This window comes from Zingiber officinale, chromosome 3B, assembly GCF_018446385.1.
Source record: "Zingiber officinale cultivar Zhangliang chromosome 3B, Zo_v1.1, whole genome shotgun sequence".
Lineage (NCBI taxonomy): Eukaryota > Viridiplantae > Streptophyta > Magnoliopsida > Zingiberales > Zingiberaceae > Zingiber > Zingiber officinale.
Window position 1 is genome coordinate 4,764,645 of NC_055991.1, and position 14,732 is coordinate 4,779,376.

General features: G+C 39.4%; 1 protein-coding gene across 1 annotated transcript; it reads left to right on the forward strand.

The window, feature by feature from the left end:
• Window positions 1-891: 891 nt before the first annotated feature.
• LOC121967977 (pollen-specific leucine-rich repeat extensin-like protein 3) lies at window positions 892-1,422 on the forward strand. The gene has a single exon (XM_042518506.1). It carries the CDS (start codon window positions 892-894, stop codon window positions 1,420-1,422), a length of 531 nt encoding a protein of 176 aa, XP_042374440.1.
• Window positions 1,423-14,732: the final 13,310 nt, after the last annotated feature.

Consider the following 14,732-nt stretch of genomic DNA (forward strand, 5'->3'; position numbering starts at 1 on the left):
TAAGCATGAGGAAATAAATGCGAACAATAATTTCATTAAAATAAGTATTCAAATTCTTTTTTATAAATAAATATGAATTTATAATTTCTTAGAAATTGATTTCCAAAATCAGTCAAACATCAAGTTAGGATTTTTTTTTTTGTATTTTCTGGAAAAAAAAAAATGTAAGCCGTGGAGCCAGCCTTCTTGGAATCGAAAGGACTGAAATTTCGATGAGTCGGCCACACATAACGATCATCAATAATACTGCACTGCCCATTCAATCACCTTCACTGAAAGAGTGAGCGCATAACCAATAGTTCGAAGCATCCATTCAATCACCTTCACTGAAAGAGAGAGCATAACCAATAGTTCGAAGCATTTTTTTTTGTTGTTGTAAAAAAAAAAAGGTTGAAATGGTAACCTCGACAATTCCATATTAGCTTACAATTTCAGATTCTCTTAATTTAGTTACTTAGTCGAGCTCTTATTCAACTAAATTGAAATTTTGAATGCTTTGTAATGAGCTAATACGTTATGTTTGCACATCTTTAGAAGGTATTTCAAATAAGCCGCTTGATTATGTGAAGTTGTGAAATTTTCAAATTGCTAACGTTGAAACAATTTGACCGCGCAAGCCAATGCTCAAAGTCGATTCCACTTAACAAAGCTAAGCTAGCAGCTAATCGAGCATTAATCAGTCACTAATTCTGCTCGACTCCTAACAGAGCAATTCACACGGCGATCGTTTTCAGAAACAAAAGAAGGATTACAAAAAACACAAATAATAAAAGAAAGAAGAGATTCATCAATACCACCCCTCTCTTATCTTCATCGTGATCCTTATAAAACAGAGAAGAGAGGGAGGAAGAAGAGAGTTGAATTAGAATCCAAGTGATCGAGTTCCGGGCGATGGCGAATCGACGAGCACAGTCCCTGAAATCGACGCTGCTCTGCCTCCTCGCGTTCGCGGCGTTCATCCACAGCCGGGTCGCCGTCAAAGGACAAGACCTGAAGTGCGAGCCGTCATGCATCGCGCCACCGCCTCCCTCCCTGCCGCCGCCGTTGCCGCCGCTCTACCCCCCGCCGCCGTTTCCGCCGCTCTACTCGCCGCCGCCGTTGCCGCCTCTCTACCCGCCGCCGCCGTTGCCGCCGCTCTACCCGCCGCCGCCGTCGCCGCCGCTCTGTCCCCCGCCACCTTCCTCCTCGCGGCCGCCGTTGCTGCCGTTCTATCCGCCGCCCCCGTCGCCGTGCGACTACTGCTACAAGCTGCCGCCGCCTCTGCCGCCCTCTTGCTTATACTGCCAGACGCCAGAGAACATGTACCCCGACGGCGAAGAAGAGGATTACCTGGAGTCGGCCGCTGGCCGGAGCCACGGCGGCAGGAGGTGGGCGGAGGCCGCGGCGGCCGGTGGATTGCTGATGCTGATGGTGACGGTTTAGAGGATTCGACAGTTTGTTATGCGTCTGCTTCCTTTACTTTCATTCCATTGTAACTCCCTCTCTCAAATGTTATATATCTCTCTCTCCTTCTTCTTCGTCGAAATAAATTAACAAAAATTTTCAAAACTCTTTACCTTATTTCTCCCAAAATGTGCATTTTTTTTTGTTCGCCGCCAAAAATATTATTTTATTTTCGAAGATTGAGGTTTGAATTTCGAGATTTACAAACTCAAACACAAGTTTAGTAATATATCAACAACAAAAGATACTTTCGAGGGAAATTATTATTATTATTATTATTTAAATTCTTCAAAAATAAACAGCATAAGGGTTCTTTTGAACAATTTAAATTTTTTTAGCTTAGTTAATTTATATATAATAGTAATAATAATAATCATAATAATCATAATCATAATACAGTGGAATGTTGATTATGAAAATTATTTATTTATTTTTGAATAAATACAACATTAATTTTTAAAAAAATTGAGATTGGGATATATGGATGACATTTTCCCCTCGAAATAAAGAAAAAAAATCTTACAAAATAGAGATGCCTCTTTTTTTTTTTTATTGTGTCTTTAACATGTCTCTCCTCGAGTACAAATGAATGTGACGTGAGGAATCTTCCATTCTTATACATGTATATGTATATTCTATGTATCTATTTATACGTACTTTTGTTAGTTCATTTTGTAGCTTTGAGCATGTGAAGCCAACTGATTAGAAGCACGAGAACAACGCAGCCCCTAGTTTTAACATTTTGGCTTTGTGTTTTATTGCCATCTTGTTTTTGCCCAATTACAACTTTTTAAAGTCGAATTTGCATCGATCCATTGTAAGTGGACTTGAGTTGACCTAATCAAATTGGTGGTTCCTTTTGGATTCACTTGAAGAATGATAATTGATCCTGTCTAGAATCTGAGTCAGATGGAGATCGGCGGAGATGACGTTAGTATTGACGGAAAGACGACTTTGATACATCTTGTGTATACACATCCGAAAAACTCACCCCCACGTGGAACTCCCTGATCTTTAGTACGAGAACTGGTGGTAAGCGAACTCTACACCCACTCAGACAAACACCCAGAACGTTAGAAACTAGAAATCAGAGAAAAAGTCTCTGGCGCAGTCCCTTCGGCGCTGAAGTCAGGTTCTTTTTCCCAGAAGAACAGTGTATGATGGAAAAAGAACTGTTGAAGACGAGTGCATATGTGCGCGTGTCTAGCTAAGGAAGAGGACCTCCCTTTTGATATGACGCTGCGTACCTTCAGAGTATGCATGTTGCCAGAGAATGTTGGGTGGCAGGGTCTGTCGGGTGAGAGAGGATGTACGGTGATCTCCTATTGGTGGAAGGAAAGTTCCATTCACAGGTGATAGCAGACCACTGGAATATTCCCTGATGTATGACAGCTATTCTCTAACAGGAGGGTTACGATTCCTTGACATTATTGTCGCTTAGTCTTTCCATCCCGCCCAGGTTAGCTACAGACAGCTCTGGATGATCGTTCAGATGTACCACTCGACTTGAGTCTTGATGAGGACGAGTTGTTGCGAGGAACCCATCTTTCAGGCCTTGATCGCTAAAGGTCCGATTGGGAGTTGTCTTAGTGAAAGTACCAGGTCTGGCTACACGGCCCGAGCTGGGGAAGTACGATCAGCCGAGGGTAGGTCAGGAACTAATACGAACTCCATCTTATGTATCAGATCTGGGGGGCCTGCCCTGCCTGTGCTCAACCAGGAATTATGCGGCTGATAACGTGAGATGGTCTAACTCCCTCTTTCTCCTAGTTGTTGACTGTCACGTCCTCTTGACTTTTGACTGCCACATTCCCTTGACTTTTGACTACCTGGCCTTATCGGGCCCTGCCTTTATGCGACATATCACAAGCCTCCCCTCCAAGTATAGTCGAAGGAGACTCAAGTCCGATTGATTAGACCCTAGCACGCCCGTGATTCCACCTGCATACAAGGGACTGGCATGTAGCTGATTATCTTTGCAAAAACTGAAACTTGTATCCTTGTCACAGTGCTGCTATCGGCCCAGTGAAGGTGGTCAGCTATAGTATTGCCATTGGCCCAGCGATGTTGGAACAGATGCAGACGCTCCAATGCCCAGGTTGCTGACAAGCGTTCGCAAGAGCAGTGCTGGCTCATACCTTGTGCTAGGGTGGGAGTCAGTAGCTCGACCGAGAGATCGTTGGTTGCGAGAACATGATCGCTTATAATTCGCGCTGAGACAAGAGTCTGGAAAGCCGACCGAGAGGTCATTGGTTATGAGAGCATGCTCACTTATAAAGCTGGGGCGAGAGTTTGGAATGCCGACTGAGAGGCCGTTAGTTGTGAGAGCATGCTCACTTATAACTCGCGTTGGGAAGAGAGTCTGGAATGTTGACCGAGAGGTCGTTGGTTGTGATAGCATGCTCACTTATAACTCGCGCTAGGGTGAGAGTCTGAACCCCGACCGAGAGGCCGTTGGTCGTGAGAGCATGCTCACTTATAACTCACGCTGGGGCGAGAGTCTGGAACACCAATCGAGAGGTCGTTGGTTGTGAGAGCATACTCACTTATAACTCGCGCTGGGGCGAGAGTCTGGAACGCCGATCGAGAGGTCATTGGTCGTGAGAGCATGCTCACTTATAACTAGCGTTGGGATGAGAATTTGGAACGCCGACTGAGAGGTTGTTGGTCGTGAGAGCATGCTCACTTATAATTCGCGCTGGGGCGAGAGTCTGGAACACTGACCAAGAGGTCGTTGGTCGTGAGAGCATGCTCACTTATAACTCACACTAGGGCAAGAATCTGGAACGCCTGCTGAGAGGCCGTTGGTCGTGAGAGGATGCTCACTTATAACTTGCGTTGGGGCGAGAGTCAGGAAAGTCGACTGAGAGGCTGTTGGTCGTGAGAACATGCTCACTTATAACTCGTGCTGAGGTGAGAGTCTGCAAAGCCGGTCGAGAGGTCGTTGGTCGTGAGAGAATGCTCACTTATAATTCGCACTGGGGTGAGAGTCTGGAACGCTAACCGAGAGATCGTTGGTCGTGAGAGCATGCTCACTTATAACTCGCGCTAGGGCGAGAGTCTGGAGCACCTGTCGAGAGGTTGTTGGTTGTGATAGCATACTCACTTATAACTCGGGTTGGGACGAGAGTTTAGAACGTCGGCCAAGAAGTCATTGGTCGTGAGAGCATGCTCATTTATAACTCGCGCTGGGATGAGAGTCTGGAACATCGATCGAGAGATCGTTGGTCGTGAGAGCATGCTCACTTATAACTTGTGTTGGGGCAAGAGTCTGGAACGTCGATCGAGAGGTCATTGGTCGTGAGAGTATGCTCACTTATAACTCGCGCTGGGGTGAAAGTTTAGAATATCGGTCGAGAGGTCATTGGTTGTGAGAGTATGTCACTTATAACTCGCGTTGGAGCGAGAGTGGAAAGCCAACCGAGAGGTCATTGGTCGTGGGAGCATGCTCACTTATAACCCGTGATGGGGCGAGAGTCTGGAACGCCGGCCGAGAGGCCGTTGGTCATGAGAGCATGCCCACTTATAACTCGTGCTAGGAAGAGAGTCTAGAACGCCGACCGAGAGGTCGTTGGTTGCTCGTGAACTTATCTTCTGTGGCCAACCTGCAGTCATAGCTCCACTCGGTTATCAAGCCTTGGCCAAATTTGAATCTTACTTTGATTTCGAGGTTCGGGCAAAACGCTAAATTCTGATCAACGTTTCCTACTGCCCTCTATCGCATGGAATTCTTGGCCTTCGAGGCATGGCGCCAGTTTCACCAAATCAGCCTTATGATTTCCATGTCTTTTTCATCATAAATGTCATTTCATATGAAGATGGCACGTATCTGACTGATTTCCTTTGATACAATGGCTAACACACACTTTTCGCACAGGACTCGATAGCGCCTCCCTTCTGTCGATCTGATGGTTATCCTTCACAGCGTCGTTTTGATTATCCGGCCCCCATCCCTATGCCCCTTAATGGTTTTAGTTTAAAATCCCTAAAGGCATCAAGTAGATATTCATCGATACTTCTTCTTCCCTGCTTGCTTACCTTAGCGTTCATGCATCTCTTTCGTAAGTGTTCCATTTCCTTTTCTCTTGCTTCTGCGTTTTTCAGATTATGGCCGGAGAAACTTTAGTTCCCTGGTATGCCTTCTTCCACTCCGATTTTGATAGGAGTGATAACCATGATTTTGTTATATTATTTTGAATCATAATGCATATTTTTATTGGTCTTTTCATAGCCTTATCTCACATTTTACATTATATTTCATAATTACATATGATTTTGGACCTAATTGCAAATTAGCCTATTTCCATGGTATTTGATGCTAATATTTGTTTATTATTTTGTAGGCATCAAAAGGGTCATGGACCCGATCAGATCAGGCCACATTTGAGCTCAAATCTAGGGCTAAACAAAGCGATCAAGCCTTGGAGTGTTTTGGACCATCCATTGAAGATTGGAGAGATCTGAGCCATCCGTCAAGCATCTGGTCCATCCGACCTAATGGGGAGTAGATCTGGACCGTAGATGAAGATCAGTACTGTTGGATCGAATTTTAGGCCATTTTACACCGTTGATCAAGCTCGGAGAGTTCTGGACCGTTGGATCAGATTTGAGTAGGATTTAAAAGGCGTGTGAGAAGCTACAGTTCCTTGGGCTCGGTCACGATTTTCGTCTACAGTGTCGTCTTCTTCGTGCGATCCGCAGCTCCCGTTCACCAAAACCAGATCTGAGAGCAGTGTTCTTCATCGGCGGCGATTCCTGAGCTCCGACGATCATCATCCGAGGGCACAGAAGCGGCAGGGGCGTTCTCCCGTCCGCGATGTTGTGTTTCTGTCCATTTCCGCCATCCGGATGCAGGGGCGTTCTCCGATCCGCAATTTCCATCATCACCGGAGCTGGATGGGCGTTCTCTAAGGCTCCGATCATACTCGCGTTCTCCATTCCATCCGCAACGCTGGAATCGATCTGATCAATCGATTGGCGTGGGCAAGTTCCAGATTCCAGCTCTGTTTCTTCGTGCAATGTGGATTCCACTCGGATGTGAGTTGTATGGGCGTTCTCTGAGGCTGTGATCATCCGATGGATTAGTTGATAGCTCAAGATTCAAAGCTGATCATCAGATGGGCGTTCTCTACGGTGGTCCTGTAGTGACAGCAGGGTGAAGAAGCTGCCGCAAGGATTTGGTTTGTGGAACGTTTAGGATTTTAGTTTTCTTCATTAGTTGTCTTTGAATTGTCTCACATTGCTCAGATCCTTAGATCTGATTTACTTTTCTGTAATTCCATTACTGGTTTCTTTCTTGCAATTCAAATTCCTTTAGATTTCTTGCAATCCGAATCTTATTTGTTTGCCTTAAGATTTCTGCAATTCCATCCATGATTAGCTACTAACTTAGTTTGTAATCCATTTCTAGTTTAGAATTTTATGTTTCTATTTCAACAAGAACAAGTTAGTTTCAATTCATGAATTTAGAAAACTCTTGTTTGATTAAATGAATTTTGATGTGGCTGTAAATGTGCTTGATTGATGAATGAATCATTTACCCTTCTCATTGTTTACCTCTATTAATACTCTTGATTGAGGTTCTGAATTTAAGTCTTAGTTGATAAGTTGAATGTTGAAATTGATTGTGATGGTGAATGAAAGGTTATTTTCGGTTCTTGTAATTTCAATGAGAACTTGAGTGTTAGTCATGGCTATTGAGAATGTGAAGGAGGAATGCTTGAAAGCTTTATTTTTTGTGAACTTAAATGAAAGACAGTTTGGTTGATGCATTTGATACCATGTTACATAAGAATCTGATTTAATTGTTGTTTACTTGATGAGATGGAGCTTAATCATGTTTAGATGAGAATAAACCTTCTTACATTTTATTATTGATTGTTCCTGTGCACTTTTGGAAATAAGATGTATTCAAATGGAATTAGATTTTGATTGGAACCAATTCTAGAATTTACACACATTTACTAGTTAATCCTTGGAAAAATATGACTTGGGACTCCTTACTATACGTGTTTCATTTAGTTCATGTGAGTTCCAATATTTATCAATTTGGGGTGCCACATGACATGCAAAGAGGCTAACACCAAATTTTAGCGTCGTTGCCAGGGAGCAACTAACTAGTAGTGTGTGTTTATTTTAGATTGAGTGATTTTATTTGTTAGCATGTTGATTGATTTGATTGCTTATTCTTTTTATATTTTCATGTTGGTTTATTCTTAAATTTTTAAGTGTTTTTACTGTTCATGTTTTCATGTGATTGAAACTTTATGCTCTTGAATCTTCTAATCTTGAATTTTAGTGTTGTAGTGAAGAACATGAGATTTTTTTAGCATAGATCCATATTTTCAGAATTATGGAGGTGGAATGGAGAGTTATCATTTTCAGCCTGAGTATCAAATTTACCCAAATATGGATCAATAAAATAGGTATGAATCATTTTCAAATGGATTTAATGTTAATTGGGTAGATAATTCATGTTTCAGGTATGAAAGTGCACAAGGACCATTTTTTGAGTCATATCCAGCTTACCAGAGTTCATATGGGTTTCAAGAAGTTTCAACAAATTTTATTCCACAACCTTTTCAACAAAATGACCCTCAGATGAATGAGACAACATGGAAACTCAGAGAGATCATGCAACAAATGAATGAGCATCAAGAGCAGCAATTCTCAAGGATACAGAACATACAGAATCAGTTAGATCAGATTGCATCATCCATCAATCAGCTGCAAGCACAGAATTCCAGTGAAGAGATAGGAAGTAGTGATTCTGTCAGGTCTGACCTTACTCCCATTACTTCACATAATTTTTCTAGTATTTTTTGTGATGATTATGTAATTATACAAATTTCTGATCCTAATGATTTTGTTGTTGAAGATGTTGTTAGTGATTCAGGTTCTGAATATGTTTTTGAAGATGATCTAAGTGTAGGGGAATGCTTACTGGAAGCATTACCTTAAGAATTACCTAATGATGATGAAGAGAGTGTAGGGACTTGTGCTATGGAGCCAAGTACCCAAGAATCACTACATGAGGATGAACATTCAACAGAACCAGAGCTTGAGCATTTACATGATGAAGAGGAGGTAACAATTGTTGGAGCAATCTTGCTCAAGACATTACTCATTGTTGATGTTTGATTAAATGAGTTTAAGTTAGGCATTAATTGTGATCTAACATAAGTATTGAGTAAGCAGATATGAAGAGAAGACCAAGTATGAAGACTTGGCAAGGAAAATTCCGGAGGTACGATCTATTGGCAAAATAGAGACTTAGCATGACAAAGCCAACGGTAGCCCTTGAAGGCAAGCGCAAGGATGAGGAGTCATGGAGACGGAAGCATCCTAAGGGCGCAAGGCTGAGGGAAGGTGCTTGGAGGCATGAAGTCTAAGCTAAGGAAGTATTTCAAGTGTGTAAAATAATGTACATCTTGAAATGAATGTTTGCTGTAAACTTCAAAGACAAAAGGTATCAGTCGACTGGTGTGGGTACCAGTCGACTGATACAAAAATACAGAAGGGACAGAAGGTCGGCAGACAGATTGGAGCCAAGCATCAGTCGACTGATGGTAGTACCAGTCGACTGGTAGACGACCGTTACGAGATGGCGGCTCAAAATCTCATCAAATCTTTAGTGCCGTTGAAACCCATCAGTCGACTGATATGTATACTAGTCAACTGATGTTGGGAAAACTATAAAAGCTACTGTCAGATCTTGAAGATGAACAACTGTTCAAAAACCTGAAAAAGTGATCATCAAGTGATCTTAAAGTCCACAGATATTCACTTTCTTCCTCCTGATTCTACTCTCCATTTTTGTAAAGTGGAAGAGGAAATTGTGCAAGGGTTTCTTCACCTCCGATTGTGATTCGAGAAGGAGAAGTTTATAGTGGAGCTTGATTGTGTGGGCGTGTGCCTTAGATTAGTCACCTCAAGGAGGTGGAGACCAAGTAAACCAAGGAGTTAGCATTGTTCTCTTGTTTTCTTGTGTTTTCTTTATTTCTATTTGCTTCCGCTAACAAGATTGTAGGAAAAATCGGAGAAAGACTATTCACCTCCCCTCTAGCCAATAGTAAAGGCCCTATCAACAATCACCACTCTAGGTACCTTTCAACATGAAAAGGTGAGTTTTTCTTGTGATTTATCAGAAAATTTCATTGAGGTACCAATTGTTGACTTTATTAGATGTGATTCATTTCTTGATACATATTTTACCCACATTAATATTCTCCTATCTTCTTTTTACCCCACATGCGTGTGGGAGACGTTTTCTTTGATTGATGTTGTAGGAGAACATAAGCTTCCGGAGTGGATGCTTACACTGAATCGCCTTAGACCTCCAGAGAGAATTTGCAATGGAAAAAGGGCCAATAAAAAGAAGTTAATCGCAAACAAAGATACTCCATTTCCGGTGTGGATTTTGTTGCTAAATCTTCTTCGACCGCCGGAATTAAAGGGGAGTTAGTTCTAATTTCACTTTCTTTTGCATTTTAATTCATGCTTTGTTAATAAATTCTTGCTTCATACGTGTCTTTAGTTCCATACTTAGCAATTGCATTTTATTTCCACACTTTGCTTTCATATTTTGTATTTTGTTTAGTATATAGCATGTCATTTGAATAAAAGTCTCCATGAGAATTTTCTATGTAATATTTTTAAGATGGTAAAAGCTTCTTAAATTTGATCATCAACTTTAGGTCATTTTACATGATTGGATGCTTTTCTTGCATGATATTGGTTAAAATGGTGGTGAATTTCAATTTGATTGATTGAGCTTGTTTGTAATAAAAAAATTACCTAGTGAGGACCACTTCAAGCCTATACACTATTATTCTCTCTTGTGTGGCATGCATTCATAGCAATTGAAACTCTAGAACTTGCTTAGTTTCTTTTCAAAGTCACAATAGCATTTGTGTGCATGGAAATTGAGGATTTTGTCAATTTTGTTCCCCTTCATACTTTCTAATTCCTTTCCTCACAATTTTCTTTATATATTCTTATCTAGCATTTTAATTCTTGACAATCTTTGTTTGTCATTCTTTAATTGAGAGTTTTGGTTGAATAATTGATGAGTTAGAGTTGCAAGATGGATAAAGGTTTAAGTGTGGGGGAGGATTGGTATACATTTGAAGATGTTGAAGGTTTTGGATGGCTTCATGAGAATTGACCTTAGGTCTGGTTGAAAATTCAGAAATGTTTCTTACAATGCTCAGAATCCTTTTGTTGATATCAATTTCAGCATTTCAACACCCAAGTTTCTGAAAGGTTGTCTCAAAAGCTTAATTGCAGGATGCAAAAATCTATGAGACTAAGTTGCAGAGACTTGAAGTTCAACTCGCAGGAAATTGAGGCTGCAGTAATATGTAAAAGAAGTGCTTAGTGTCAATGTTGTGCTAAAGATACATGCTCTTTTCAACTAGCAGCAACATGAAGTTTAACCTCTATCATTTCAGTGACAAAGTGTGGTTTTCTTTTAAAGGAAGCTTTGCCCTTTCGTTAACAATTAGAAGTGATGAAGTGCAGGTATGTAATGGTGAAAAATTTTCTCTGATCTGGAGCAAGGAATTGAATCTGTAACACAAAAGAAAGGCTGTGGGAATTGGACTGCACATTGCTACTGTGTGGAATCAGAAGCTGATCACATTGTATCACAGTAGTATTGCAATTCAAGAGTTAAATTCAGATCAAAACTAGAAGTATCAAGAACTATTTCTGAATTTTAGAATTCTGAAACTTTATTCAGGAAGCTACACAAAGAATTGGGCATTCTACAAATTGAAATTGGCACAAGCAGTGTCTAAATCCAATTCACAGAATTTGTTATTGTTGTGACCTTTAAATCAGTTATGAGTTCATTCAAGCTCTCAATCTTTTCAAATCTGCCAAAACTTAGAGCATTCTGAACCTAAATTCCTTAAATTTGATGAACAAACTGTAAAGTGCTGGAAGATTGCAGATTTATAGAACAGGAACCTGTTTGTGTGATGTTTGCTTCCAAGATTAATTTCATGATCCGGCTAAGTATTCAAGAGTTTTTAAATGCAATGAAGAAACAAGTTTTAGAGGCTGTAATTGGGAGTCAGAAATGCAGTGAGGCAGAATAGGAATTCAGATTTAGGTGTTGTATCAAATGTGTATCAATCTTTTATCACCAATTCTCAAACTAGTGAGGAAAAATAGAGGAGCTCTTGCATTCACAGTAACATATTGGGTTTATTTACTTACATGTCTTCTACAATTTGAAGGGAACTGATTTGTGATTTCTGAACTAAAAAAGTGTTAGAGATGAATCTGCTTGAAAATGATGTATGTTGTCAAATAGTTGTGTGCAGAAATTAAAAGGATGTTGCAACATGTGCATATAAATGGAATTAGAGCATTCAATGAATTCATGTAATGAATCTGAGGTAGACATTTAATATTTGTGGAGCTCTATTAGCATTTGGAAGCTTAATATTTGAGGTGACTGAAATTGTGGCCATAGAAGTTAGTATTTGAATTGAATTTGGTTAATGGACTTGACAGTGAGCTTGGAGTCAAGAAAATAGCAGTTGGCAGATTTCTGAACATAATGAAACCAAAGTAAATTTCTTATTTTCACATTGACAGATGATTTCTGGAATTCAGAATCTTGAAGTACCAAAATCTGAATTAAATAAAGATCATTGTAGGATCCAATTTCTGAATTTATTATGTTATTTTTGCTTGTCCTGTTAGTGCAGTTTTGCTTCAAACAATTAGTACAAATCACTTAAACCTTGAACTTTTCTGTTGGAAACCTGAAACTGAATGAAAACTACAGAAACAGAGACAGAGCAGAAGAAAAGCTGGAAGTAGCAGAGTTACTAATCTGCTTTTGTTATGATGAATTCAAATATGCAGAAGAAGAAAGACAAAGAAAGTTTTGCAAAAAAAAACAGTGACTACAATTCAGCCAAGGAATTCCAGAACTGTGGTGTGCCGATTGTGGATCCAAGTTCCTTATCAGCAGGAAGTTTAAGAACAATTTCTGATTGTTGAACCATTTGAGAAACAAAACAAGTTCAACCAGATTATCTTCATGAATGAATGATAGAGATTGTTGGAGAGCTAATGAATGGAAATCCAGGAAACTAATATGCTGAATCTGTTTTACTGTATTGCAGAAATAGATTGGAATTGGAGGTTTTGAAGCTGTGTTGATGGAAGTTTTTTCTGATATTGTTGCAATAATTCAGAGTTAGAGTTGGAAGTTTTTTCTGGGCATTGCTATTTTATACAACTATTTTGAAATCCATGAATTGGGACTTGAGTGGCAGCTAAATCTGTACAGAAGATTTATTCGAAATGCTGAAAATCTGTTGCTGTGGAAGCATGGCAGTGAGGTTGATATGGAAATGCAGGAAAAAAATGCAGTAATGCAAAATAGAAACTTAAGAGGATGTCAAGATTAAGCTGTGAATTGGATTTGCAAACTGTGTTTGCCAATTCTAGTCTGTGTATTCTCTTGCTATTCGAATCTGGATGGAATTTAATTTGAGCTATTTTGATTCATTATTAAATATGCTATCTTCAAAGGCTTGCTAGCTAGGGGAATTTGGCTGAAATATATTGAAACAGAATTAGTATCAGCAATCTTAAGGGTCCCTGTTTCAGAATCAATAGATTGAAAGCTGGGAACTGTTCAAAGGAATGAATCTGAGATGATTTGCTAACTAAATTCTTGATCTGAAATCACTGAAGATTTAACCACGAGTTTAAGAAGTAATTCAAAAGAGGAATTAAATTTGACAAGAAGCTGAAATTTCCAGATTCTAAATTCTGGAATCAGTATTTTAGCCCTATTTTGTGCCAACAATCCCAGTGCCAAATGATTCCTTTTCCAAGCTAATTTTGTATGATTTAAACTGGAGCTGCCTTGGAATCACAATTACGAAACTAAAGACTAGGTTTTGGATTTCTAAAAGTGCCAGCTGGTAGCTGTAGATTGCTGATTTGGCTGCAGTTTTGTGAAATCTGCAGAAATGAGATTTGAATTTGATGAGTTGCAAGTTCTGAATTTTATGCTTTGACGTGATTTTGAGTATCAGAATTCTCAAGCTCTCATTAAATGGAATACTTTAAAGCAAACAAATGAAATGCTGAAATCAGGAGTTGTATGTCTGATAGTGGATGAGCTGATGATGAGGAAGTTCTTAGTGTTTCATTTCAGTGATAAGAGCAAATTTTGAAGACAACTTGGAATGATTACATTGAATTTAATTGCTGAAACTCAGATACAGAATCTGATGTCAGAAATGGTTGAAGCTGCAGAATTGAAAGAGAGCAGAAGCCAGGAAATTACAAGAATTAAGAAGTAGAAAGGAAATGTTTGAATGCAGATTTTCAGAAATGAGGATTCCTTGATTTTGAATTTCTGAAATACAGAATATAAATGGCACATCTGAAATCTTGAATCTGATTTTGAATGATGAAATGGAAATTTCAATTTTAAGCCAATACAATTTGTTGATTCTGGACAACAATAATTAAGATTCAGTTCTTAATATAATTTGTATAGCACAACTTAAACCTTGGGGAGATTAGTTGAATTCTGAGATGCAGGAATTTTTCATCAGATCAGAACTTGATTCTTAGAATTGGAAAACTTCAATTCATTTGCTGTCCCTAAATTCTAAATTCAAGAAACTGTTTGAAATGTTCAAAAGAAGAAGAGGAGCTTTGCTATGGCCTTTGGAGAATGTGGTTATTAGTAATCTTCAACTAAATAGGAGAGTTGAACAAGAAGATTGGTTAGTGTAGGTTACTGAGGATGGTGCAAAGAAATGTTGCTGTGTTAAATTCTGCAGAAATTATTTAACATTGCTTCTGGACTTGGTTTCTGAAGAATCTGGGATATGAATTCCTTGGCAATTCATTGTGTGTCTGATGTAGAATGTTATGAATGTTGAAAAACAGTAAACTTTGGTTATCAAGGATTAAATGTAAATTTTGGAAATGAAGCTCCTGTCATGTCATTGCTAATTGGCATCTTCACCTTTGGAAGTTATTTGTTGAGATTCTTATACTGTCAAGTGATTGGTTGCAGAGTAGCAGTTGTGTATCAATTTGGGTTAGTTATGTGCCAAACTCTTTGTATGACTTCCTGGTTATTGATGAACTCTAGTAAACTTTTTGTTTTCTCATTGACACATGTTATTCTTCCTTATCCAAGTGTTCTACAAGTTAGAATTCTAAAATACAAAAGTGGATCTAAAGTTGGAAAATTCTAAAATGAAACAAAATATCTGATTGAGTTTAAAATCAGAAAA